A 27,672-nucleotide genomic window follows, 5' to 3' on the forward strand; every position below is an offset into this window, starting at 1 on the left:
GTTTTATAATACCAAAATGGGTTTTAAGAAGCTTTTTGAGAGAGATGAGGATTTGCCCACCCTTTAAACAGGTAGGTGATGGGAACCTTTGGTAGACTCTTCTAAGTGTACATGCAGATTTTCTCTTACCATGTATTTTTACAAAATATTTTGTGTTTATTGCCACCCGTCTCTTTTGTCACATCCTCTCTTCCTCCCAGCACTACTTACTGTGCGTTTTCCCCCTTATGGTTTTATTATAGTTCTATTAACTACATTTTATGAAAGGATGTACGTTTTCCACTTAGTGAACTCAGTGGAAGATACACAGAGCTTGGTAATAAATAGAGCTTTATAAGGAAGACGAGTTATTCTAAATATTAGTTGTACAATAGTGAAAAGTAGTATTTTTCGTGTTTTGCTCAGTGACTTTTTTTTTGAGCATCAGCCATGTTGAAGGCACAATTCTAGGCTCCATTCACAATGACAGTGTTTTAATTTCAGTCACGGGAGAGCAACAGCAGTTGCTAAATAATTCTTATTTTCATTTTCTCAGATTTCAATTGAGAGTTTATTATGTGCCGGAGGGCATGGTTAAGGAGTGGCGTGCCAAGGATGAGCTGTGTAACCCTGGGTCCTGCCTTCAGCAGCCCTCATGATGGGGAGATAAATAGTTAAGGAGAAAAACCCCACAAACCAACCCAACAGAAGAGAGGTGTTAAATGCCAAAGCTTTATCATATGGTGGTGAAGAGCACAGACTCTGGAGTCAGATTGTCTGCTTGTGAGGTTCTTAGCACAGCATCTAACACAAAGCAGGCGCTCCCTAAGTGTTAACTATTAGTGTTACAACTATTATCTGACAGATTTAGTTCAATCTTTGAGTTTGCAGATGGAATACCTAACATTCCAGGCACAGCTTGATGTGGGGAGCTGTCAAGGGCCTAAGTTCCTCGGTTTAAGAGATGTGTGAGCTCTGATCTGTAGAATGAGTAAGCATTGACTAAGAACAGCAGGGTGGGAGAGTCCTCGCGAGGGACTGGAGGTCCAAGAGAGCAGGGTGGTTTTGAGAAGTGATCCAGAGATGAGATTCATGAGTGGCTTTTGTAAGCCTGACCTAATTTGGGCTTTATAAACTTGAAGTGAATTTATTTAAATACGTATTATGCTTATGTTATGTTTTAAACAAAGATTAAAAGAAGACCCAAACAATTCTAAATAATATGACTTAGTACTATTCAAACCTACCAGCTGTCAGCTTCCTTTGTTAGAGGCTGTTCTAGTTATCTCTTACTACACAACTCTTAGTAGTAACCATCCTAACACTTAGCTTAAAAGAGCAGTTTATTATATCTCAAAGTTATGTGGGTTAACAGCTGGGCAGTTCTTGCGTGGGGTCTCTCATGAAGTTGTAGTCACATAGTGCCTGAGACTAGGGTCATCTGAAGGCTTCACTGGGATGGATGCTTAGTATGGTGAGCAGTGATGGTCGACCATCATCACCTGGGACCTCACCTGGCTGTCAGTTGAAACTCTTACCCAAAGCCTCTGCTTGTGGCTTGAGTTTCTCACAGAATGGTGGCGGGTTCCCAGAGGGAGCATCCTAAGAGTCAGTGCTCCAGGAGACCCAAATGTACTCCACGTGGCTTCTTGTAAACTATGAGTCTCAGAATGTCACTTCCACTATATTTTATTGGTCAAGCAAGTCACTGAAGTCAGTCCAGATTCAAGGGGAGGGTTGTTAGATGTCACTTCTTGATGGGAAATGGTAAGGTCATATCGTAGAAGAGCATGTGGGAAGGGAATTATTATCATAGTTATCTTTGGAATACATAATTTGCCTGAGGCCTGTTAGTTCCATAAGTGTTGAATCAGAACTTTGAACTTAACAAAACAATGAAAAATACCATTAGAAAAAAATAATTCTAATAAGCAAAATTATAAATTCCACTTTTGATACTTGAGACACTCGATCCTTAAGAATGGAATGACAAAATGTGATACAAGGGTTTCTTCATTTTTAAATCTAACATTTAATTATGACTTTTGACATGGAAAAAATTGTTCTGTGTTGAAAGATGTACCCATTTATGCATATTTATAAACATGAACAGCTGACAGATACGGAATTTTAACTGATTAGGTAGTTATGAAGATTTTCTTTCATGGTGCCTTTTCATGGCTTGGTTTTAGACACATGGCCTGATACAGCTTTTAGTTTATGAAAATTCATAAAAGCCAAATTAAAGATAATAGCATTTCTTGGCAGGGCACGGTGGCTTATGCCTGTAATTCCAGCCCTTTGGGAGGCCAAGGTGGGTGGATCACCTGAGGTCAGGAGTTCGAGTCCAGCCTGCCCAATGTGGTGAAACCCTGTCTCCACTAAAAATAAAAAAATTAGCGGAGTATGGTAGTGCCCGCCTGTTATCTCAGCTACTTGGGAGGCTGAGGTGGGAGAATTGCTTGAACCCGGGAAGTGGAGGTTGCAGTGAACTGAGATCGCACCACTGCATTCCAGCCTGGGAGAGTGAGAGTCTGTCTCAAAAATAAAAAAAAAGATAGTAGCATTTTCTGAAACTGATGGTTTTAAACATGATATTATAGTTTATATAAAGTTTGGACAACTATGTTTATGTCACAGTTTTAACTTATACAGGGATTCAGTTAAGTTTTAGAAAAAGACACTAGGCTAGACTATGAACTTCATGAAGCAGAGTCAGTCTCCTCTTGTTCACTACTTTATTCCTAAAGTCTTGCATAATACTTGTCATCTAGAAGGTAATTAATGAACGTTAGTTATGGAAAGTATTATTAACAGAGTTCTTTGTTACCTACTGAATTTTTTTTTTAACAGTACCTACTGAATTTTTTTTCAACAGTGCCACTCTAATTTTTATGGAGGTGATTCACCCTGAAAGTCTGGCTTACCTAATTAGATTAATGCAAAGGGCCGGTATCCTTTAGCACTGATATATACAAATAGCAATCTATGTGGTGGAATCAAATTATCTGAGTACTTCCAACACGATGAATGGGCAAAAATGAGAAGTTTTCTTAATTTACCATTAGATCAGAGAAGTGACTGCTGATAGAATTCATTAAAAAAAAATCTGTCCTTTGCACATTTGCTTTAAGAGCTTCAAGTTCTGCAGAGTTTGTGTTTTGTTTGGGAAATTGGAAAGGTCTATTGCAAAAGAAAGCACAGTAGCACAGTTTGGATATTTGTGTGTGAAGATTGATTGATTAAGGAAGGTTCACACCTTAATTCTCATTTACTTCCAGGCATGAGTTGACTTGTTTTTAATAGTTATGACTTCACATAGAAACTGAATGGTTGAGAGTGGTATGATGGGGCAGGAGTGGGTGTAGGCAGGATGTGATAGAGAGGAGCTCCATCTTAAATCTGCTTTCTTTGAATCTGACAGTGCAGTTTGTTGAGGCAGGAGTAATACTGGTAAATAATGAAATTGAATTTGATGCTTTCAGTTCATCAGCTGAGATATGCTGTGTAGGCAGTTATGTACATTCCTGCAAAGTCTGTTTTCTGTCTGTTCTGTGATTTGAGAAAAAGACATTGGAAGCTGCAACGGTATAGAAATGCTGCCCCCTTTTCCTTTACCCTCTTACGAACTATATGACCCAGATCTATTCATAAAAAGATGATTTTGTGGATGAACATAGTTTTGGCTGTTGTGACCATAACATCCAATTTGCCTTGGACAATTGTAGTTTATGCCTGCTGTTCCTCTGTTATGTCCAGTTAGCACCACCTTTCACTCTCGAAAGGGTACTGCTATAGAGAATGAATTATATAGACGCCATGCTTGTAATCAACTTTCATTTGTCATTGGAAGGATAATAGCCGTAAGTGTGCTTACGTTAAATTCACTTACAATCCCCAAACCTTTTTAAAAAATAGTATTTTAACCATACTTTTAATTACTTGGTAAGATTTAATAATTATACATATATATATATAAAAGTTCAGTATTAATAAAAACTGAATTAAAAATGCATAGGACAGAATGAGACAGTTCATAATAGTGGGTAAGTTCTGTTTTGTAGACAATTCTGAAGGGATTTTTAAGCTAGTATGTAAAAAGATACTGCTGTGTTTGCACAAACAAGGTGTTCATCAGCACTTCATTCTTACTGGCTTTGCAGCTCTGTCCTTTTAATGGTTCAGTAGCCAATTTTATTTTGGTGCCAGAGATATCTTTGGTTTGGTTTTTACAGTTGGCTGTGGTAAAACAACATAGGAATGTCTAAAATAAAAAGAACAGTTTCATTTCAACACCCCTTTCCCCACCATCCTTTCCAAAAGTCACAGTTTAGGTTTCTTACCTTAAAAAAAAGGTGGTTTATAAACAAAATACATAATCAATTTTATTTAACATTTGGTAAAGAAAGTATACAGGATTATGTTCTAAAATATTGAGCTGAATCATCTTTAGATAATTTTTTACTGATTTTAATTTTAGTGTTCAAATAATTCTTTATATCTGGCCTTTACCATGCCTTGAAATGATTGTTTTGTGTTTTTATGTCGGCATGGTATTCACAACTGCAAGTCAGTATGGGGCCATGGACCCTGGCTCCTAAAATAAGTCCAACTGTGAAAAAGGCAAAATCTAAATAATAGTGTTAAAGTACATAATTTCTTCAGTCTAATGATGCTGCTATCCAAAAATTTTAATATCTTACAAAATCAGTAAAGTAGAAGAAAAAAGTTTTAGGATAAAAAAATTGAATGCTTGGCACGTAATAGACATTCAATCAATATTAGTTCTTTTGTGTGTTGTTTCTCCCTTCACTGTGCTCTTTAGGTGGAAGCAGCCTCACAGGCAGTTGAACATCCTTAAAATCAGGAATCCTACCTTGTATCCTAATTTTTCTATATAATTATTAAGAAGAATTTTTTTGTATTTATTACAGTGCTAACTAATTATACTTAAGCATATTGCTTTACTTTCCAGGGCTCATTGGAGTTCAAATTGCTCGATAAATGTTTTTACTTTTATAAATATATATATATTTCATATACCATCACATTTACCATTTTAGAATGTACAATTCAGTGGGTATATTCATATGTTCATAAGTTTGTGCAACAGTATCTAATTCCTGAACAATCATCATCCCAAAAAGAAAGCTGTACTCATTAGCAGTCATTCCCATTCCCACCTCTCCTCATTCCTGGAAACCACTAATCTACTTTCTATCTGTGTGGATTTGCCTGTTGTAGACATTTCATGTAAATGGAGCTCTGCAATACATGTTCTTTTGTGACCAACTTTCTTCATGTGGTGTAATTTTTTTTTTTTTTTTTTTTTTTTTTTTGGGAGACAGAGTCTCGCTGTGTTGCCCAGGCTGGAATGCAGTGGCACAATCTCAGTTCACTGTAACCTCCACCTCCCAGGTTCAAGTGATTCTCCTTCCTCAGCCTCCTGAGTAGCTGGGATTACAGGTACATGCCACTGTGCCTGGCTAAGTTTTTGTGTTTTTAGTAGAGACGAGGTTTCACCGTGTTGGCCAGGCTGATCTCGAACTCCTGATCTCAGGTGATCCGCCTGCCTCGGCCTCCCAAAGTGCTGGGATTATAGGCGTGAGTCACCACGCCCAACCTCATGTAGTGTAATTCTTTTCAGGTTCATTTATGTTGTAGCTTGTATTAGTACTTATTTTATTTTGGTAAAATATATTTAACATAAAGTTTATTATTTAAATCATTTTTATGTGTATAATTCAGTGGCATTTAGTACATTCACAGTATTATGCAACCAACACCACTATCCATTTTCAGAACTTTTTCATCATCCCAAGTAGAAACTCTACACCTTTGAAATAATGGCTCTCCATTTCCCCTTCTAGCCACTAGTTACTTTTTTCTATGTTCTATCTTTATGAATTTGTCTATTCTAGATACCTCATGGAAGTGGAAACATAGAATTTTTTGTGCTTTTGTGTCAGGCTTATTTCACTTAGCATAATGTTTTCAAGGTCCATATAGGTTGTATGTAGCATGTGTCAGAATTTCCTTAAGGCTGAATACTATTCCATTGTGTATCGCATTTTGTTTATCCATTCTTTTGTTGATGGACATTTGGCTGTTGTGAATACTATTAATACTACTCTGAACATGGGTGTACGGATATTGGTTAGAGTCCCAGCTGGATTATATGTGGTTATGCTTAATTTTTTGAGGAACTACCACACTTTTCACAGTAGCTACACCATTTTACATTCCCACCGGCAATGTACAAGGGTTCTAATTTCACTACATCCCCTCCAATACTTGGTATCTTTCCTTTCTTAAAAAAATAGCCAGCCTAGTGAGTGTGAAGTGGCATCTCAAAGTGGTTTTGATTTGCATCTCCCTAATGACTAGTGATGTTGAGCATTTTTTATGTGCTTATTGGCCATTTGTGTATCTTACTTGGAGAAATGTCTATTCAAGTCCTTTGCCCATTTTTGAATTGGGTTGTTGTTTGTTGTTGAGATGTAGGAGTTCTTTATATATTCTGGCTGTTAATCCCTTGTCATATATATGATTTGGAAATATTTTCTCCCATTCTGTGGGTTGACGTTTCTTTATTGATGGTATCCCTTAATGCACAAAAACTTTTAATTTTGATGTTTAATTTGTGTTTTGTTGTTTTTTTTTTTAATGAAGAGTTGATGTTAATTTTTAAACATTTGGTAGAATTCACCAGTGAAGCTTTCTGTTTCTGAGATTTTCTTTGTGGGAGGTTTTCTTAATCAGTAATTTAGTCTTTTTACTTTTTACATAGGTCTATTCAGATTTTCTATTTCTTCTTAAGTCAGTTTCTTTTATTTTTTCTTTTTTTCTTTCAACACCTAAGCATATCATAGAGTTAGTTTCAGTGGTTTCCTGTCTTTGTAGGAATTTGTCCATTTTAACTAGGTTATCCAATTTGTTGGCATAAAGTTGTTCATAATGTCTTTTAAAATCCTTTTTATTTCAGTGAGGTTGAGAGTAATGCTCCCTCTTTGTTTTCTGATTCTAATAAATTGAGTCGCCTTTCTTTCTTGGCCAGTCTAACCAAAGGTTTCTCAGTTTTGTTGATCCTTTAAAAAAAAAACTTGTTTTCATTGACTTTTCTCGATTGTGTTTCTGTTGTCTGTTTCATTTATTGCCTCTCTTTATTGTTTCCCTCGTTCTGCTTTGCTTGCTTTGGGTTTACTTGCTCTTTTTCCTCGTTTCTTAAGGTATAATCTTAGGTTATTGATTTGAGATCTTTTTCCCCAATTCTTTAGATTGTAGCAAAATAAACATAGCATAAAATTTACCATCTTAATATTAAATACCTGCATAATGTTGTGAACTATAGTCCCCATCTACCTCCAGAACTCTTTAAAACTGAAACTGTATACCCATTAAACAATTAAACAATAACTCCCCATTCCCTGCTCTCCAGGTCCCCTGGCAACCACCATTCTACTTTCTGTCTATGATTTTGACTACTCTTTTTTTTTTTTTTCTTTTTTTGGAGATATGGTCTCACTCTGTCACCCAGGCTGGAATGCAGTGGCGCAATCATGGCTCACTGCAGCAAGTGATCCTTCCACCTCAGCCTCTCGAATAGCCGGGACTACAAGTGTGTGCCACCATGCTCGGCTAATTTTAAAAATTTCTTGTAGAGACAGCGTCCCACTATATTGCCCAGGCTGGTCTCACACTCCTTGGCTGGAGCAATTCTTCCACCTTCATCTCCGAAAGTGCTGGAATTATAGGTGCAAGCCACTGTGCCCAGCCTTGATTTTGACTACTCTTAGAACCTCATCTAAGGGGCATCATACAGCATTTGTCCTGTTGTGACCAGTTTATTTCACTTAGCGTAATGGCTTTAAAGTTCATCCCTGTTATAGCATATGTCAGAATTTCCTTTTTATAAAGGCTGGATAGTATTCCATGTATGTATGTACCACATTTTGCTTATCCATTTTTGTGTCTGTGGACACTTGGGTTGCTTCCGCCTTTTAGCTATTGTGAATAATGCTGCTATGAACACGGGTATACCTCTATCTCCTCCAGACCCTGCCTGCTTTCAGTCCTTTGGGGTATATACCTGGAAGTGGAATTGCTGGAGCATATGGTAATTCTATTTTTAATTATTTGAGGAACCAGTATACTGTTTTACACAGCACCTGTAGCGTTTTACATTCCCACCAACAGTGCACAAGTATTTCAGTTTCTCCACATCTTTGTCAACACTTACCATTTTTTCTGTTTTTCTTTATAGTAGCCATCCTGATGGATGTGAGGTGGTATTGAGATCGTCTTTTTTTTTTTCTTTAAATGTAGGTGCTTATAGGTATAAATTACCTTCTCACCGTTTTACTACACCCTTAAGTTTTCTTGGGTTATGTTTTCCTTTTCATTAATCTCAAAGTATTTTCTAATTTCCCCTGTGATTTTTTTCTTTGACCCATTGGCTATTTAGGAGGGTGTTGATTTTCACATATTTGAATTTTCTATATTTCTTTGTTCTTTCAGATTTTATTCTACTGTCTTTGGAGAACATGCTTTCTGTGATTTTTATCTTTTTAAATCTGTAGAGACTTGTTTTATGGCTTAACATTGTTTATCGTGTGTAATATCCATATGCCCTTGAGAATAATGTATTGTATTATTTCTAGTTGAAATAATTTATAGATGTTGATAATGTGTTATTAGAGGAAAATATATGTCATTTTAATCTGATGATTTAATATTTGGAGGCTATCCTTTTGACTTATATAAAGACCTCCCTGTTTATGTTATCTGAATTTATTGGGAGACATATCTGTGGCCAGAACATAGCATGTTTAAGTGACAGGTATGAATCTTGTTAGTGTCTATTACTGCCCGGTAACTGGCATCATGGGCAAGGAACTGAACTTCAGTAAATGGAGGACTTGGTTTGCTGTGAATGTTTTGAACACTGAATGAGTCATTTGCTTATTATATAATTTTTGAGAGCCTAAGCACGTGATGTTTCATAGGTTATATGAATGGTTACTCTGCTTTACTATTATCATTAATTACCATAAAGCATCCCCATGAAATGCATGTTTGCTACATTCTTGGCCTGTCATTTAAATAGGTCTGTTTTTACTGACCTGTGATTTATCTACAACAAAAAGCATCCCTTGTACGTGTATGGTTTGATAGTTTGATGAGTTTTGACAAATATATACACCTGTATAAGTATCACCCCAACCAAGATAGCATTTAATCACTCTCAAAAGTTCCTTCCACTTTATGCAATTACTAATATGCATTGTCACTATAGATTAAATTTCCTTTTCTAGAATTTCATAAAATGAAATGGTATTGTCAGTACTCCTGTGTCTAGCACTAAATGTGTTTCTAAGATGAATTCAAATTTTTGTGTGTATCAATATTCCTGTTTTTTGGGGAAGAGGTATTACATTGTGTTAATATATTACAATTTATCCATTCATCTGTTGATGGGCATTTGGATTGTATCCAGGTTTTGACTCTGAACAGAGCCTCTGTGAACATTCTTATAAAGAGTACTGGATAGTATGCTTTCATTTTCATGTCCTTAAGGGAAATTATGGTTCTGTGATTTCATTTGATGTAAGCCTTAGATATTTGTTATTTGATTTCCAAATATTTGAGTATTTTTATGCTATCATTTTGTTATCAATTTGTAGTTTAATTTTGTTATGGTCAAAGAATGTACTTTGTATGACTTTAGTCCTTTTAAATTTATCAGTGTTTGTTTTATAGGACAATGTAGTCCATTTTGTTGAATTTTCCATGCACATGAAAAAAGATGGGTATAATGCCATGGGTGGGTGGATTGTTGTGTAATGCCAGTCAGGTCAAGTTGCATGATAGTGTCATTCAGGTATTCCATATCAGTACTTGTGTTATCAAGTCATTGAGGGGGCATGTTGAAGTTTCCAGTAGGTCTGTCTGTTTTTCCTTTCAGCTCTATCGATGTTTCCTTTATATATTTTGAAGTTCTATATTTGTGTTCATGCATATTTAGAATTATGTTTTCTTGGGGGACTTAACCATTTTATTATTATGTACTGTCTCTCTTTATCCCTGTTAGTATTCCTTGTTATGAAAACTGCTAATGGTAGTGAATAGATACAAGTGTAGTTGGATTACAATCTTAATCTGCCATTTTTCTAGATGATTGGTTATGTTTCCTCTGTTTTCTCTTTCTGTCTTTTGTGTATCAATCAAATAGTTTTTATGGGTTTTTTTTTTTTGATTTAAAACTTTTTTTTGAGACAGGGTCTCACTCTATCTCTCAAGATAGAGTACGGTGGTGCCATCACAGCTCACTGCATCCTCGACCTCTGGGGCTCAAGTGAACCTCCCACCTCAGGCCATTCACTGTGCTCCTAGGAGCTGGGACCATTTCTGGCTAATTTTTGTATTATTTTTTGTAGAGATGGGGTTTCACAGTGTTGCCCAGGCTGGTCTCGAACTTCTGGACTCAAGCCATCTGCCCGCCTCGGCCTCCCAAAATGCTGGAATTATAGGTGTCAGCCACTGCACCCAAGCTATTTTATTTTCATTTCTCTCTTAAAAATATTTGTAGTGGTGGCTCTCTGTTAAATTTTTTCATTTTTTTTTCTCTCTGTACTTCAGTTTGGATACTTTCAGCATATTTTCAAATTTACTGATCTTTCATTCTTACCTGATTAATTCCATCCACTTTTTAATTTTACATTTTTTTTGTCTCTAGACTTTTATCTGGGCCCTTTTTAATATATCATTTCTTCATCATTATGTGGATGATTTCCAGCATGCTTATAATAGCTTATATAAAGTTCTTGACTGCTAATTTCATCATCTTTGTTATTTCTGCATTCTCAGTTGACTGAATTTTCTGCTAGTTGTGTATGGTAGTTTTCTTCTTCATATCATGTCTTTATATCATTTTATTGAATGCTTAGTATTTTGAATTTTACATTGTTGAGCATCAGGTGTTGTATTCCTGTTAAGGAGTATTGGACTTTATTTTTTCAGAAGTTGTTACATTTGTCTGTGGCTTATGTTGTTAGGCGGTATGTAGGTATGGTTGAGCTGCATTGCTAGGGTCTAAACTCCCCTGTATATCCACTGAATGCTCTGGATTTTCAATAGATGCTTCACTGTGGCCTTATCTCTGACAACTGTGTGAGCTTTGGATCTCTTTAGCATATCACCCTCAGTCACTTTTTGACCAGTTTCATGGAGTTTTTCACCTGTGCATACGTGGGTTTTTCAGAAAGTCTTCACTGATACTTGGAAAGTGCCTCTAGGCAGAAAGTTGAGGCAAACTTCTGGCTTATCTAATTCATTTTCCTTCTTGGGGATTATCATTCAGTACTGCCTGTGGCCTCATGTCTTTAAAAAGTTAACCTCAGTGTGTATTTTAAATCTATTTTTCCAGTTTTCTAATTGTTTACAGTGGGAGTGTAAATCTGGTCTGTTTTCCACCCTGGTTGGAAGTGGAAGTCATGGCCTACCATTTTATTTTCAAAGGTTTTTTTTTTTTCCTACCCAGAATTAGCCTGAAATGCCTCATCTACGATTACTAATAAGAGAGCCTGTTAATTTTGTTTGAAAAATTTAAAGGAACTAGTTTACAGTTTTTCAACCATGTTATTAATAAAAATTAAATTTCCCTACTTTATCATAGTCTCCCTTTTTATCGTAGTCTTTTGTCTATAACAGTTACGGGGCAGGGGGAAGCTAGATGTATTATTAAGTAATTTTTACTTTTCTCATTTTTTTAGACCTAAGGATTGTCTTCGGTCTATTATGAGAAGAGTGAACCACAAAGATCCTCACGTTGCTATGCAAGCTTTGACTGTGAGTGGTTTCATTTTAACCTGTACCACAAAATTATCTGCCACAATTGAGCCCCTTTAACTTCTGATTTTGTGCTTTTAGCTTCTAGGAGCATGTGTATCAAACTGTGGCAAAATTTTTCATTTAGAAGTATGTTCAAGAGATTTTGCTAGTGAAGTAAGCAACGTATTAAATAAGGTAAGGAGCATTATTTCCAGAAATTAATTAAGGCAGTCTTCTTTCTTCACATATTTTGTTGTTTAAATCTTCACAAAGGACTATTCTGTGCTTTTTAAGAAATCCTTTCTAGGCTGTGTCTATCCAGTATATAAATAAATATTATGTTTTGTTGAAGAGACTGCGGATTCATGTAACTTTGAGTTAGTTTTTTCAAGCTATATTAGAGTATTTTTAACCTGTTCTTTTCCATCATACTTTCATCTGATAAGAAAACAGGTATTTCTATATCTAATTAAATAATATCAGTCTATTTTAGGTACTGTTTTTGTAGGTACAAGCTGTTTTCCTAATGGAAAACCTTTCAGAAATACTGCAAAAAGTCTATGGCACCGCTGAGTTTTTATCTTTATCAATAAGGCTACTTCCTGGCCATCAGAGAATTTTAATACTATACTGCTGTTGTTACTGGCTGAACCCACAGCTGGAGTTGCCTCAAAAGTGGTGGCGGGGGAGTTCCCACAAGGGACTGCCCCAAACTGTTCCAGATAGGGCCAGATGAGAGTCCAAAAAAAGAGGCACTAAATGCCAGCCTGATCAGTCTAAAGCATTTATTAGGGGAACTTACACAGGAGGGCTGCAGTTTATAGGAGGGTTTAAGGAATTTGGCTCAGGGTTGGGGCTGGTTTCTATGTGTTTAGCAACATATTTGATGTTTTAGTGTTTTGGGCCACAACCTGAGCAACTTTATCAGTGCCTGAGAATGTTCAAGGCCCCAGTTTGGGTCCAAACCTATGGTGGAAAACATGCAACTGTCTGGGTCACAGAGCGGGACAAGGCACTCTGTTTTTCTATTGGGACACAGAAAGAAAGCAGGGAGAACTGGGGACCCTACAACTGCCCACTCAACTGTAGAATTCCAGTCACACAGTTCAAGAAATTTTTAAATTTTCAATTAGTAATATGTGAGTTGCCCCAGTAAAAATTTGTGCATTCTAAAGGTAATTATTTTTGGCTTTTTTAGGGGAAGTATTATAAATCAAGAAAAAGTTTTTGTATGTTAAAAGGGAAAATGCCTCATGTTTTTGGGAAAAATGAGTAGTTCCAGGTTACAGTAGAAAAAAAGCAGTATAGAAATATAGTAAGAATGTAAAATTCTGTACTTTTCGAACATCGTGGTTAAATGATAATTCTTTCCCTTTCCTGCTTTATGCAGTTAATATTTATTTTCTACTAATTAATAAACATTGTCTTTTAATGTCCTGAATGTCCATCGAGATTACAACTGTTTATGAAGAGATTCTAATACCATGTTTTTTGTAATGTAGGTGAAAAATCTGGTATACTTACCACTTGCACATAATAGTGCAAACAGCCATTTCCAAAAACGACTACCTATAGGCAAGAGGACTTCTCTTTATTTTCTGAGTGTTTTACAATGAACATATTGGTTTTGTATTTAATAACATCCTGTCTTTTTTTTTTTTTTTGAGACAGTGTTTCTCTTTGTCACCCAGGCTGGAGTACAGTGGCGTGATCTCAGCTGACTGCAACTTCCGCCTCCCGGGTTCAAGTGGTTCTCCTGCCTCAGCCTCCTGAGTAGCTGGGATTACAGGCATGCGCCACCACGCCTGGCTGGTTTTTGTAGTGTTAGAGATGGGGTTTCACCATGTTGGTCAGGCCGGTCTCAAACTCCAGACCTCGTGATTGCCCACCTCGGCCTTCCAAAGTGCTGGGATTATAGACATGAGCCACTGCGCCCAGCCAACATCCTGCCCTTTTAAAAAATTTCCTTTTATTAAACAAATTAAGTGCATGTATAGTCTCAATAAAGCATTTACAAATCCATTATATGCTCCTTGACCAAAATACAGATTACATGTGCACTTTGGAAGAATTCTTTTTCTTCTAATAGAGTAATCTAAAAGTCTAACCTTCTCCATTTTTAAAAGCTTTAGCCAATTATTTAGCAAGCATTGATTTGAAATACATTCATGACATTTCATAGAGGAATTATTTCTTCTCTGGTATCTGTGAAGGTTTCTTTATATTTATTACATCAAATAGTAAGACTTCAAATTACTGCTGCTATGAAGATACATCAGTATTTTAATGAACTGGACAGGTTTTTTTCCTTAATAAGCAATGAGTAAAATAATTTATTTTGAAAACTCACTACATTTATCTCTTTCTTTAATACAGGAGAATAGTACCCTGCACACCTGCCTTAGACTAACTTGAATCTTTGTTATACATCAGCCATAAAGAGTGATGTTATTTTGGGCTGGGCACAGTGGCTTATGCCTGTAATCGCAGCACTTTGGGAGGCTGAGGCGGGCAAATCACTTGGGGTCAGGAGTTCAAGACCAGCCTGGCCAGCATGGTGAAACCCCGCATCTACTAAAAGTACAAAAATTAGCTGGGCATGGTGGTGCGCACCTGTAATCCTACTCGGGAGGTTGACACAAGAGAATCGCTTGAACCCCATCCTCCACCCCCCTCTGGGAGGCGGAGGTTGCAGTGTGATGAGATCGAGCCACTGCAGTCCGGCCTCTGCCACAGGGTGAGACTCCGTCTCAAAAAACAAACCAAAAAAAAAAAAAAAAGAAAAGAAAAAAAGAGTTATGTTATTTTGAAGAAATTAAATTTTCAAGATGATTAACATGCAATGTACCTCAAACTAGGCCCCAGATAATTAAGCATCATGGAACAATGCATAGTCATGAACATTAAGAAGTCAGGAATTTGGAATAAAGGAACTGTATCATTTATTCTCTCCTTCCAACTTTTTTATTGCCTTGCAAAAAGCAAACAGACACTTTTCCTTGTCTTACTGATGTACAAACCTTGCTTCGTTGCAAAATATTCTGAAAAGTCCTTTCAGATCTCCAAAATGTTATTACCTATTTAATGCTTTAATTTGAAATGAGATATATACGATGGGTTTTTTCATAGTGTGAACATTAGTTTTATTTTGAATAACTATATTTTGTTATTTGTCTATAGCTATGTATAACTTGTGATAAAAAAATCACTTTATAATTTTACTATTTAAAATGTCTGTATTAAATCATTGGCTAGGAAATTGGTGCTCTTTAATTTCTTTTTCTATTTTACAGGGTCATCCTAAAGTATGTGAAAAATTAAAGGCTCTTATGGTTGAATGGACAGATGAATTTAAGAATGATCCACAGCTTAGTCTAATATCAGCAATGATTAAGAACCTTAAGGAACAAGGAGTTACGTTCCCAGCTATTGGCTCTCAGGTATTTTGGGAATGAAGTTGTGTGTGTGCTACAGTTTGTTTCTCTTAAATAGCTATATTTATTTGAATTTTTTTCTTCATTCCCAGGTAATTTTTACTACTTCAGAGAAATTTTCATTATTAATGCTAATTGTATTAGTAACTAGTTGTATTGCTAGTTAGTAATACTACTTTTCTGGCATTCAGAGGTGCCAGAAAAGTATTATAATGGAATATTAATGTGCTCTAACCTCTCTACTTCTTTATCAATGAATCGATTTAACATTTTGCAGTTTTTGAAATTTTTTAGTATAGTTTTTGTTTGTTTTTGAGACAGAGTCTTACTCTGTCACCCTGGATAGAGTGCAGTGGTGTGATCTCGGCTCACTGCAACCTCTTCCTCCTGGGTTCAGGTCATTCTTCTGCGTCAGCCTTCTGAGTAGCTGGGATTACAGGCACGCACAGCCAGACCCGGAATTTTTTTTTTTTTTTTAATAGAAGTGGGTTTCACCATGTTGGCCAGGCTGGTTTCGAACTCCTGACCTCAGGTGTTCTGCCCACCTTGGCCTCCCAAAGTGCTGGGATTACAGGTGTGAGCCACCGGGCCCGGCCAGTACAGTTTTAATAATATATACAAAATAGCTTTATTAGTTAGGTAACACTATCTTTTTAAATTATCTTAATGCTATAATTTTCTACAAAGAATGACAGCTCAGAAATCAGGATATCCTTGAAAGTTAGGGATGACTTGAGAGATTCTTTTGATGAGGAAATTTATTAATTCCTGTATTAACAATGAGAGGACTCTAGAAGGGGTAAATGGGAAGAGAAGCACCTGAAGCATTTTCTCCTTAGTAAGAGCCGACCAGTACATAAGTCTTCCTTTCCCCAGTGGATATGGCTAAATAGCTAAACTTTCTTCTCCTGTCCGCCCTTTTGCCAAAAAAATTCAGTCTCTAATTTATGTCATGTAGAAAAAAAATCAAGAAATGTCTTTTTTATTCCTATTTCTATTTTGGGCAACCTTCCTTTAGGATGCCCAACTAATCAAGAGGCTTAAAATATGTGCTGATTTACTACACTGTCTTTCCCCAGTTTATTGACTGGGACAGACCGTAATGAGCGATGTGAAGCCATGAACAGAAATCTGTGAATGTGGAGGGCTTATGTTTTGACCACTTCAGGGAGTCGTGTAGCTTATCTACATTCATCCAGACCTACAATGTGCTTTCTTCCCAAGGCATTTCCAGTTTATCTGAGCACTCTTGAGATGTGAAGACTCACAAATGTATCTGGGAGAGGAAGGAAGCAAAGGACATTTTTCTTCTTAAAAAAATTTTGGTTTATGATTGGCTTTACAATGATAAATTATGTCTTTGAAAATTCATTCATTCATAACTGATAGCTGGTTTTTACTACTCAGTATAGTTTCTAGAATCTGTATAATTAAGGAAAAATCTTAAGCAGAATAATCCAAGACATTATACATTCCTTGACAACAGAAACAATGTTTATTTATTAAAGAGTAGACTCACTGCAGAGAACCCACCTAGAATAGGTAGAGAAAATGCAAGCCCGCTAAATATCTAGAGTCTTTGGTTCTTGTTAACTCAAAACGTGGTTTGACCAGCATCACTGGTATGACCTGGAAGCTTTTTAGAAATGCAGCATGGTTGAACCCACTCCAGACCTATGGGTTCATTATCTCCATTTTAACAAGATCTTCAGAGGATTTATATGCACGTTGAGGTCTGAGAAGCACTGCTGCTCTAGAGGACAGTCTTCAGTGCAAGTGAAAACTGCATTTCAGTCCCCAAAGGGACTTACTCTTGTAAGAAAAGGAAGAATTAATGATTGTGCCATATGTACCCTTGTTTGGTTAATCTAGAATCTTAGCCATGGAAACAGTTTTAGGGAGCCTCTAATCTAATCCGCTCATTTGTACACATGAGGAAACTGAGACTCAGAATGGTAAAGTGACTTGCCCAGGGACACAGCTCATAGTTGACAGCTGGAACTAGAACACAGGCATGCTGATTCTCAGTCCAGTGTTCTTTTCACTGCCCAAGTCTACCTTCTTTGATAGAGAGGTTAGTGAATATGTGTCTGTCCAGACCAGGCTTCCAGTGGAGTGAACACTGGCAAGAGCATTATGTCTTGATTGGTAGAGAATCTAGCTTATTCTCTTGTTCAAGAGATTCAGGACATAGAAGAGCAATAAAAGATAGGACTTAATTTTCATCCTTTGATCTAGATATTATAAAGTATGTAACAGCTAATCTTGTCATAGTGGCTATATTTCACCTACAAGAAATATATATGAAGTAAAATATGATGAGGTAGAATGATTTTTTTAGTGTTTTATGAAAAGTTTGTTAGAAACCCTGTATGTAAAGAGCTTCACATTAAATGAAAAAAATAAATCATCTAAGTTCAACTGCAGAACTCCTTGTAGATTTTAAAGCCACTTAGTTACTTAAGTTATTACTGTGTTTTCATAAGACTAGATTTTTGTTAGGGCATACTTAACAAAAACCTCTGAAGATATATTTTTCTAAGTATATTTTTTTCATCTGAGTACAGAAGAAAATAATGTAAAAATATTAAGAAAAGTGATAAAGTCACCTGACTCATGCTGATACAGTTCTGTTAGCACTAACTTTTGATGTAAAGATAGAAGTAGGCTAGCAGCACCGCTACCGTAGTTGGCTACTTAATAAGACAAGTGTTATTGTTACATTTAGAACCTGATGATAGAAAGGAACTTTGAATAAAAAGTGCAGTTCAGAAACATACGACTTCACATAGCTTATTTCTGCACTTCTCAACTGGTAGAGATTTCTTCACACACCATAAAAGTTCAAATCTATCTAATTGTGAAGTTTGCCAAATTGTGAACAAAAATTTATATAAACCATAAAAATTATTTCTGACCAGGCATACCTGTAGTTTTCAGAAGTGTCTGATAATTAAAACATTATCTAAAGAAAATTGCAACTAGAGATAGGTCAGAATTGAGAGTGTTTAAAGTTGTATTCTGTGAACACCAAAAAATTTTTTTCTTCTCAGTTCTTCTAAAGATAAATGCCTGGCCAGGCGCGGCGGCTCACGCCTGTAATCCTAGCACTTTGGGAGGCCGAGGCGGGTGGGTTATGAGGTCAGGAGATCGAGACCATCCTGGCTAACATGGTGAAAACTCGTCTCTACTAAAAATACAAAAAATTAGCCAGGCATAGTGGCGGGTGCCTGTAGTCCCAGCTACTCAGGAGGCCGAGGCAGGAGAATGGCGTGAACCCGGGAGGCGGAGCTTGCTGTGAGCCAAGATCTCGCCACTGTACTCCAGCCTGGGCGACAGAGCGAGACTCCATCTCATAAATAAATAAATAAATAAATAAATAAATAAATAAATAAATGCCTGTGCATTTGTATGACAGTACGAAATCCAGTAAGTGAGGAATGTAGAACTGTATTTTATTATAATGTCAAATATTTTTCCTTTCATACCCTCAACAAACATTGATTGATTGCTTGTAATATTTAGGCACATTCTCTCAGGGAACATACAGTCTGGTTGTGGAGACAGAGATGTAATCAGACAATTATAACAGAAGCTGAGATTATTGCCTGTTACAATGTTCCAGTCAGTGTTCTAAGTGCTGTACATGTGGCAGTTTGAATGTTTTTTAGAATTCCATTTTTAAATTGTTTGCCCTGGGAATGACAATATTCATTCATAGCCTTTCATGATCCACTTTGAGTTAATATTTGATGTAAAACATAGCGACTTTGCATCTGTGGAGGTCGATTTACGCTGTAGTTGTCATGTGTATTACCTCTGCATACGTTAATAAGCCCCGGAGGTAATGTTACATACTTTTTGTTTTAAACCCCGAATGAGCCCATCTCATCTGATTTTGGAATCACATGTGCCGATTTAATACTTTAAATAGGCTGTGAGGTGCCCATGAGGTGTAGGTGCTATTATTGTACTCATTTTATTGATGAGGAATTTGAGGCACCAAGAGGCGAATTTCCCCAGTGTCATCCAGCTAGAAAGTGGTAGATTTGGGATTTGAACTCATGTCTGTCTGACTCCACAACTTACATTGTTAACCACTAATATCACAGTACCTTGTTTAAAGGTGTTATCATAAGAACAAACAAGAGAATGTGTAATTAACAGGTTTAGGGATGCTTCATTAACAGTGATATTTTGGCTGATTACTGACTGATGTGTTCAAACTCAAAAGGGAAAAAGTGAATGGAGCAAAGGAGCCATAGGGGGAGAACATTGTAAATAGAAGCAAATGAGTGTGAGACCTGTAAAGTACTGGTATAGAGACTGCTCAAGAACTGCTAGCAGTTTCTGGTAACTGGTAGAATGGTTGGAAATGAGGTTGGTAAGATAGGCTAAATTCTGATTTGCCTTGAATGCTATGCAAAAACTGAGAGGCCGCAGAGCCCATAGGCTTAGAAGCTTGTAATTCCAGAAGTGTGAATTGATTTATGTGTTTGTTTGTTGTGTATTCCCTTATTTACACAATTTAATAGAGGCAGTGATATACTGTCAGAATTAACTACTTGTAATTTGGTTTGCAAAATACGATTTTTGAGCATTTATATCGTTATATACATATATCTGAGTTCCCGAAGATAACATCCTGATACTTGATCCAAAAGGAAATGATAAATCTAACTATTAATAGATATTACATTTTTTTTAAAACTATTTATGTTTAAAGTAATTATCTCTTTCTGTCTCCCAGCCCCTTTTCTGGTTTTGGAGTTTTTTTAGACACATTGAAATCTTCTCTAGTCTGTCTTCTCTGACTTGTGTACCATATGCTTTTAGTTGAATCTCTTGACACAAACCTGGGAGGGTGTGCCTAGGCTGCCTCCTCTAAGTGTCCAGTTGCTCTCTGTATCCTCCAATTCTGATTCATTTCCTTCTCCGTTTTAAGGTGGAAGCTGCTGCAGTTTGGATTTCTTCTTTTAGAAATCTGTACTAGATTGATGAGAAAGGTTTTGCAAATTCTTAGGGTAGGTAAGAGGAGGAGAATTTGATAACAACCCTCAAATACTGTGTTCCTCTTTTTTGTCAGGCTGCAGAACAAGCAAAAGCAAGCCCAGCTCTTGTAGCCAAGGATCCTGGTACTGTGGCTAACAAAAAAGAAGAAGAAGATTTAGCAAAAGGTGCGTTTTTAAGTCCCTGATAGTGGGAATGACATAAGCCTTTATTTTTTCTCTGAGATATTTAAAGGTAGAATAAGTAGAACTTTATAGCAAAAGCTGAAATCTACTTTGTTGCCCTCCTCAGTATTCTTTCCTTTCCTCTTGAGAGGCAATTACTGTCACGTGTATCCTTTCAGTCTATGTTTTTATGACGGTTTTTTACTATACTGTGTATCCAAAAACAATATCAAGTGCTTTTTTGTGTCTAACAAATTTGTTTTTTGTAGATAGTACATTGGAGGTGCCATTTGCCACTTGCTTTTCTCATGCAACATTATGTTTGAGATCTATGCATGTGATATATCCATTAACTGTTCTATAATATCCAGTGTACTAATGAGTGTACCAGATTTTTCTCTCTTCCTACTGATGGACCTGCGGATTATTTCTGGTTTTTTTTTGTTTGTTTGTTTGTTTGTTTTACTAAAATTAAGCTGCAGTGAGTATTCTCGTACATATTCTCTGTGCACATATATGTGACTGTCTCTGTTATGTGTGACTAAAAGCAATATTGTTGGATCATGGCATTGGTACATCTTCAGTTTTGTTAAATGGTTGTATGATTTCCTTTTCCATTAGCAGTGTATGCGAGCTATTATTATTAATCTGACAACACTTGGTAGTCTTAAGAGTTTAACTTTCGTGAATCTGGTAGGTTTAAAATGATGTCCTGTTATTTTAACTTTAATTTTTTTGATTGGTAGTGAGACTGAGTTCTTTTTTTGTATATTCACTGGTCATTATGTTTTTCTCTTGGGTAAATTGTCTTTTGTTAAATAAAATAATGATATGTACAAGTCTTTATTTGAAATATTAATTTGTTATCTGTTGTAATTATTGTAGATATCTACTCCTGGTTTTTGACCTTAAATTTGATAATGGTGTATTTTATCAAGTAGAAATTTTAAGTTTTGAGAAGGCCAGAGTTGTTTGCTTTTTTGTTAGGATTTTTACTTTTTAATGGCTTTTAAAAAATATTGTTCCCTACCTCAAGGTCCTAAAAGATAGTTTTCTGTATTGACTTTTAGTAGCTTTAAAGTTTTGTTTTCATGTTGGTTCTTTTATTACTCTAAAACAAGAGTGGAAGAGCAGAAGGGGTTCTGGGTTGAATTGAAAGCAGGATAATCAATGCACTGATAATACATTTCAGAGCCTGAGTGACATATGGTGATGGTCTGCACTTGGGAAGTAGTGGTGGAGATAGAGACACATTTGAGATCTATTTTGGAGGATTTGTTAGGTTGAGTCTTTAGACTGATAAGAATTACCCTTGGAGCAATAAAATCTCGATTCTCCAAGATTGCCTTTAAGGCTTTGATTTAGTAAGTCTGCAGTGAAGCTTGATATTCTTGACTTTCCAGGCAATTTTGATGATTATTTTGAAAAAAAGGTCAAGGAAAATATCTGCAGCTAAAAAAGAAAAGTAGATCTAAGAGTTTGTATTTTTTATTACCCAGAATAATTTACATTGTATTTGTTCAGTAAAAACAGGAGTCATCATGCTCTTCCAATTTTGTTAATTTATTTTTAAACTTTCAGTTGTGAATGAATGAATAAAACTGACAAAATGATTTTTGTTCAATATATCAGGATATGTTCTAGTTTCTAACTATACTATTGAAGGAAGAATACCGTTTATCTTGATGTCTTTTTCTATTTCTTCGGATTGTTGGATATAATAACATTTTGGGTCTTTAAAAACTCATTGTTTTCTAGCCATTGAGTTGTCTCTCAAGGAGCAAAGGCAGCAGTCAACCACCCTTTCCACTTTGTATCCAAGCACATCCAATCTCTTAACTAACCACCAACATGAAGGCCGAAAAGTTCGTGCTATATATGACTTCGAAGCTGCTGAAGATAATGAACTTACTTTTAAAGCTGGAGAAATTATTACAGTTCTTGATGACAGGTAATGTTAATATTACATTTAAAATTTGTATGAAAGTATGTATGGCTTCTGTGTTTCATATTATTCCTGTTGATTGCAGTTACCAAATACAATAATAAATATTGACCCAGATGCTGCTCTGTATGACAGTTGGCTGATTTGCTTGTGTTATACTGGGTGGATTCTTATTTTGTTGTTTAATTTTTTTCTTATTTATTACTTAGTTTATAATTTGTTTTGGAGGCCTAGTTTAATCTATTCGTTTTTGGTTCCACCTAATAATATAGATTGTTACATTATTTAAAAGGTTATAGTTTTAGAAAAACACTGAGTATGTATATATACTTAATGGAATTTGTAAGAAATATGTAATCTATTGAGTTTTTTTACACAGAACAGTATATCCATATGGAACAAATTTATTTTATATGGAATTATACATTTATTCAGGAGGTGATACAGTGCATCAGTTTATGTTTTTACTATAGCTTTGTGATGTTTTACTTGAAAATGAATTGTTACTGATGCTTGTTACTGATAATGAAGTATTAAAATTTGCAGGTGTTTTTTAAAAATCAGTTCAAATTGATTTAAAGTTCTTCCTGTAGTGTCTCTCTTACTTATTGCCTTAGTCCATTTGGGCTGCCGTAACAAACTACCATAGACTAACTGTTTTATAAACAACAGGAATTTATTTCTCACAGACAGATTGACTGTGTGTTGAAGGCCCACTTTCTGGTTTGTAGAAGGCTGTCATTTTGCTGTGTCCTCCCATGGCAGCAGGGGCAAATGAGCTCTCTGGGGTCTCTTTTATAAGGTCGCTAATCTTGTTCATGACTTAATCGCTTTCCAAAGTCCCCACCTTCTGATACCATTGCTTTGGGGGTTAGGATTTCAACCTGTGAATTTTGGGAAGACATAAACATTCAGACATATTTTAAACTTTTTTTTTTTGAGTGGAAGAAAATAAAGTTTGAGCTGGTTAGCTGGAAATTGCACAAAACCTTACATCTGTTCTTTCAAAAGCATGTACTGAGTGTTTGCTAGCTTTCCATATACTAGAGTTTACACCTAGGAGTGTACTCTTTGCGAATGTTTTGCACTGTGAACAGTGTCATCTTTCATATTTGTTCTGTTGGGAGAAAAAAAAAAACCTTGCTGCTGTGTACTAGAAAGAGCAATGATTTAGGAATGGAGACTGAAAGTAAGAGCCTGTCTTTATAGCTCATTACAAAGACTTCTTACTCTGCAGCCTGTGAACCACCTGAAGCTGACAATTTTTTCGTATTGGTGCCTCTTTTTTTGGGAGAGAGTCCATAACTGCAGAGCATGCATTGGCAGTCAAAAAGATAAACAACTGTGTGTTTAATAGCTTCTTACCTTTTCTGAGGCTTCTTCTTCTTTTGTAATAAAGGAAGATTCATTGGCTTTTTCAGTGGGTTATTGTGAGATTCAAATTTTGTAATAGTGTAAGTTAAATACTACAAAAGATAAAGATTTACAGAAATAAATACACTTGTTATGGTAAAGCATTGTTTTTTGTTTGTCATAGTGATCCTAACTGGTGGAAAGGTGAAACCCATCAAGGCATAGGGTTATTTCCTTCTAATTTTGTGACTGCAGATCTCACTGCTGAACCAGAAATGAGTAAGTATTTTCCAGCCTGCCAATAAATGATGTTTTCTAATCCTTTTCTTAATGGAAGTTGAGTAAACTGAACTTTTTAGAGCAGTGTTGCCCAGGCTGGAGTGCAATGGTGCGAGCTTGGATCATTGCAACCTCCGCCTCCTGGGTTCAGGTGATTCTCCTGCCTCAGCCTCCTGAGTAGCTGGGATTACAGGCGCCTGCCACCACATCCAGCTATTTTTGTGTGTGTATGTATTTTTAGTAGAGACAGGGTTTCACCATGTTGGCCAGGCTGGTCTTGAACTCCTGACCTCAAGTGATCCACCCGCCTCAGTCTCCCAAAGTGGTGGGATTACAGGTGTGAGCCATCGCACCTGGCCTAACTTTTCTTTTTCATATGTATCTATGTAGAGGTCATTGTTAAAAATGCAAATTCATTAAGAAGTTTTACAGAATTTATACATTATATATTTTTCTTACCAGTTGATTACAGTGTGACAAATACAGTATAACCTCAGGGAGGATTTTTCTTGTTCAAAGGTTGGGACCCTTTGTCTAGTGTGTAGTCCCAGACTTGAAAGCGGTGGTCTCCAAGCAACATGTCAGATATTCAGAAGGAGCCATTTTTACTATCATAAAAGTTTTTTGTTTGATTTACAAACCCTGCTGAGTAGGATAATAAACTAGAAAGCGGGGCCATGGAGAAAAAGTGATACTAGTGGCAGGCTTAACAGTTTCAGGAGACATAGCTATATAGTCGGTCAAAGTAGTGAGAGACAGTTTACTATATTTCTACATAATATTGTGCTTTAATGAATCTTCATAATGATGAGTTTAGTCATCAAGCAAAGTTTAAGTCATAATCTCTCCTCTATTTAGGAAAACAGAAAAATATGTTCAAATCTAGAAAGATTTGTATTTGTAATAAAATGTTTAAAATTTTTAAAGAGCTTATATATATAGGTTGATATGCTACAGTTATTTGGAAAAATATCTCATTATCTTTTTTTAGTGCCAGATAGAAGGGATCAAAGAAAATTACAAACCACAAGATGCTTAGGTGTTTTTTAGTTTATAAGAATTTTAAGAAAAAAATCTTTGTCCTGGTCATCTTTTTATTTCCAGCAGCTCCTAATAGTGAATCTTATAATACATACTACATATTTATAGAATAAATGATACAGAAATATATATGTTAACAATAAAGAGATACTTCACTTCTCTTTCAAGAGAAGGCTTGAACAGCAAACCAGAAATTACAGATCTTTAAGAAAATGGTGTGCTTTCATAGTTATTGCCAGGGTATCTGGTGTCATTTTTATAGAGACAGATTGGTGAGACCCAGTCTTTGAATGATGTTTTCTGTGTCTGTTAGAATTCAAAAACATGTCAACCTTGTTTAAATGGAATTGCGTAGTATGCTGACTTTTTAATAACCTGGGCTGGTAATGATGTTTTGTTTGTTTTTGGACTATTTTTTTGTCCTGAATCAGTTCCTGGAGAGGATAGAATTGCTTGGAGTTCTGTTCAAGATAAGGTCAAGGATCTCATGTAGATCCTAGAGCCATTTCATCTTTTTTTTTAGTCACATAGCAATGCCCCTTCAATATGAGTTTTCTAATTTTTTTCATGTTTTCCACTCTGGACGATCTAAAAGAGAAACTGAAGCATCAGAGCCTAGGTAATGGGGTTGTAGTTCTCAAGCGTGGAGAGCAGGTGCTAGCATGATCCCCAGAGCATCATTCTTTTGAGGAAATAGAAGTCTATTTTCACTTAGCCTGTCAAAGAGAAATAGCTGCCCTATTTAGCTTGCTTTTGGTTCAGAGATACAGTAAAATATTGTGAAATCCCTTTGTTATATATTGTATATAAATAATATTTTTTTTACACACACATAGTATTAGTTCCTGTGAGAAAAGGGGCTGCAAACTTGTGCGTCAAGAGCTGTTAGAATATGAAGTCTGCCATGTGTTTTCTTACGGGTAATGGCCAAATGCAGTGCTATCCCAGCTTTCTGCTTGTAATAGCTCAAGATATAAAAAGCAAAATGTCTGCAGCAGATGTTTCTTTTCCTTTATAGGAAAATGAATCAGCTGTAGAATTTTGCTTTTGGTGACTTGAATGGAATGATTATATTTCTTAGGTTGAAAATTAAGCTATTTCTGTGTTATACAGAAGCACACAACACAGAGTACCCAAGTGATTGGACTTCATGTTCTCGGGGTAAAATCACCGGCACAGGCCAGATTTCAGTAGTGTGGGCTAGTAGAGCAAGATAGATTGGCATTCAAATCCAGGCTTTGTCATTTATTAGCTTTCTCTTTTACAAAAGTTTTTAATCTTTCCAAACTACCTTATTTATAAAAAGGGCATATCTCATAAGATTGTTTGGGAGATTCATTGGAGGAAATGTAATATTCCATCAAGCATATTCAATAGTTTAATAAACATTATTTCCCTTCCTTAAATTGCCCCCTCCTATCTTCCTTTCCATCATGATTCTTAATATTTTTATGAATTGATTGACCACAGTGATGCAAGGATTAAAAATATAGAAAGGAAGTTTGTTTAGTAGAGTTGTATATGCCTTTCAGTAGTATTTGGAGGTTGTTATATAGCTACTGTTATGTTAAATCGTTTTTAAAGATTGCTTTGATGAGTAGGAGCAATATGTGCTTCTGGCCAATGAATTGTTGATCCCTCAATGACCACTTTTTAATGTCAAATGATAATATTATATAACTAGAAAATACAGGCTGATTTGTTGGAAAACTGAGATCCCTGCCAAGGCCACTTGCAAAGTTCTCCACTGGCATGGATGTCATTCTCTAAACGCCTAAGTGGCATGCCAAATAATATATAGCTGATTTTCCCATTCGTTACATTGGAGTAGTGTGGATTTTCTATCAAACCAGATTTTTTTTTTCTACCAAATGAGATTTTTTCTTGAAGGATTGGTAATTTAAAAACAGGGTTTATTTTAAATTGCAGAATTCACTTAGGCCATTGTAAAACTTTGCTTTTGTCCTCCAGCTTACTAAACTCTGATATGTAGTAGGTGATTAACCTTTTTTCGGAAATACAACTCTTATTATTAGTGAAATCTCTTTTTATGGAAAATGTAAAATGTTTACAAGAGGAAATTAAGAAATCCAATTTCATAAAGTAATGTTCTGTTATTACTGCCAAAATCTGCAACTGAGTTATTTCTTAAATTGCGCCTTTTAGCTTGCTGGGAATATAAGAAAAATCCCCAAATCTCTGTTGGAAGTTAAAGTGCTTTAAAGAAGAATTTTAAATGTATTATAAAAAAAAGATAACTTTTACATATCTTGCAGTTAAAACAGAGAAGAAGACGGTACAATTTAGTGATGATGTTCAGGTAGAGACAATAGAACCAGAGCCGGAACCAGCCTTTATTGATGAAGTAAGTGGTTTCCATGGTGATAGGAGTTGGTACTTTGTATTGAAATTTAAATGGTTTTGCTTTAAGAAAAAATTGATTACTTGAGTTTTTTTGTTGTAAAAATTTTTGTATTTTTTTATAAAAATTCAAGCAATATAGACGATGCAGACTGTTTTTGAAACTTCCTCTCCAGTTCTTTGTTTGCTGTGCCAGAGCCTCATTATTTTAAATTCCTGCTGAATATTCTGTAGAGTGGCCTTACCATGATTTATTTAATCTATTGTTGAATGCCTA

At 35.8% G+C, this 27,672-nt stretch overlaps 1 protein-coding gene across 5 annotated transcripts in view; it reads left to right on the top strand.

Annotated features, from left to right (window-relative positions):
- STAM (signal transducing adaptor molecule) overlaps positions 1 to 27,672 on the top strand; it is a 72,047-nt gene that overhangs the window by 29,036 nt on the left and 15,339 nt on the right. For 2 of the 5 annotated variants that reach the window (XM_054522009.2, XM_054522010.2), the window contains 7 exons: positions 11,751 to 11,826; positions 11,908 to 12,003; positions 15,102 to 15,248; positions 20,329 to 20,419; positions 22,175 to 22,367; positions 23,899 to 23,993; positions 27,302 to 27,399. In XM_054522009.2, the coding sequence (XP_054377984.1) occupies positions 11,751 to 11,826; positions 11,908 to 12,003; positions 15,102 to 15,248; positions 20,329 to 20,419; positions 22,175 to 22,367; positions 23,899 to 23,993; positions 27,302 to 27,399 (796 nt within the window). Of the gene's footprint in view, positions 1 to 11,750; positions 11,827 to 11,907; positions 12,004 to 15,101; positions 15,249 to 17,241; positions 17,317 to 20,328; positions 20,420 to 22,174; positions 22,368 to 23,898; positions 23,994 to 27,301; positions 27,400 to 27,672 lie in introns of those variants that run through there. The other 3 variants (XM_002820566.5, XM_054522011.2, XM_054522012.2) reach the window with 3 other exon arrangements.

Source organism: Pongo abelii, chromosome 8, assembly GCF_028885655.2.
Source record: "Pongo abelii isolate AG06213 chromosome 8, NHGRI_mPonAbe1-v2.0_pri, whole genome shotgun sequence".
NCBI lineage: Eukaryota > Metazoa > Chordata > Mammalia > Primates > Hominidae > Pongo > Pongo abelii.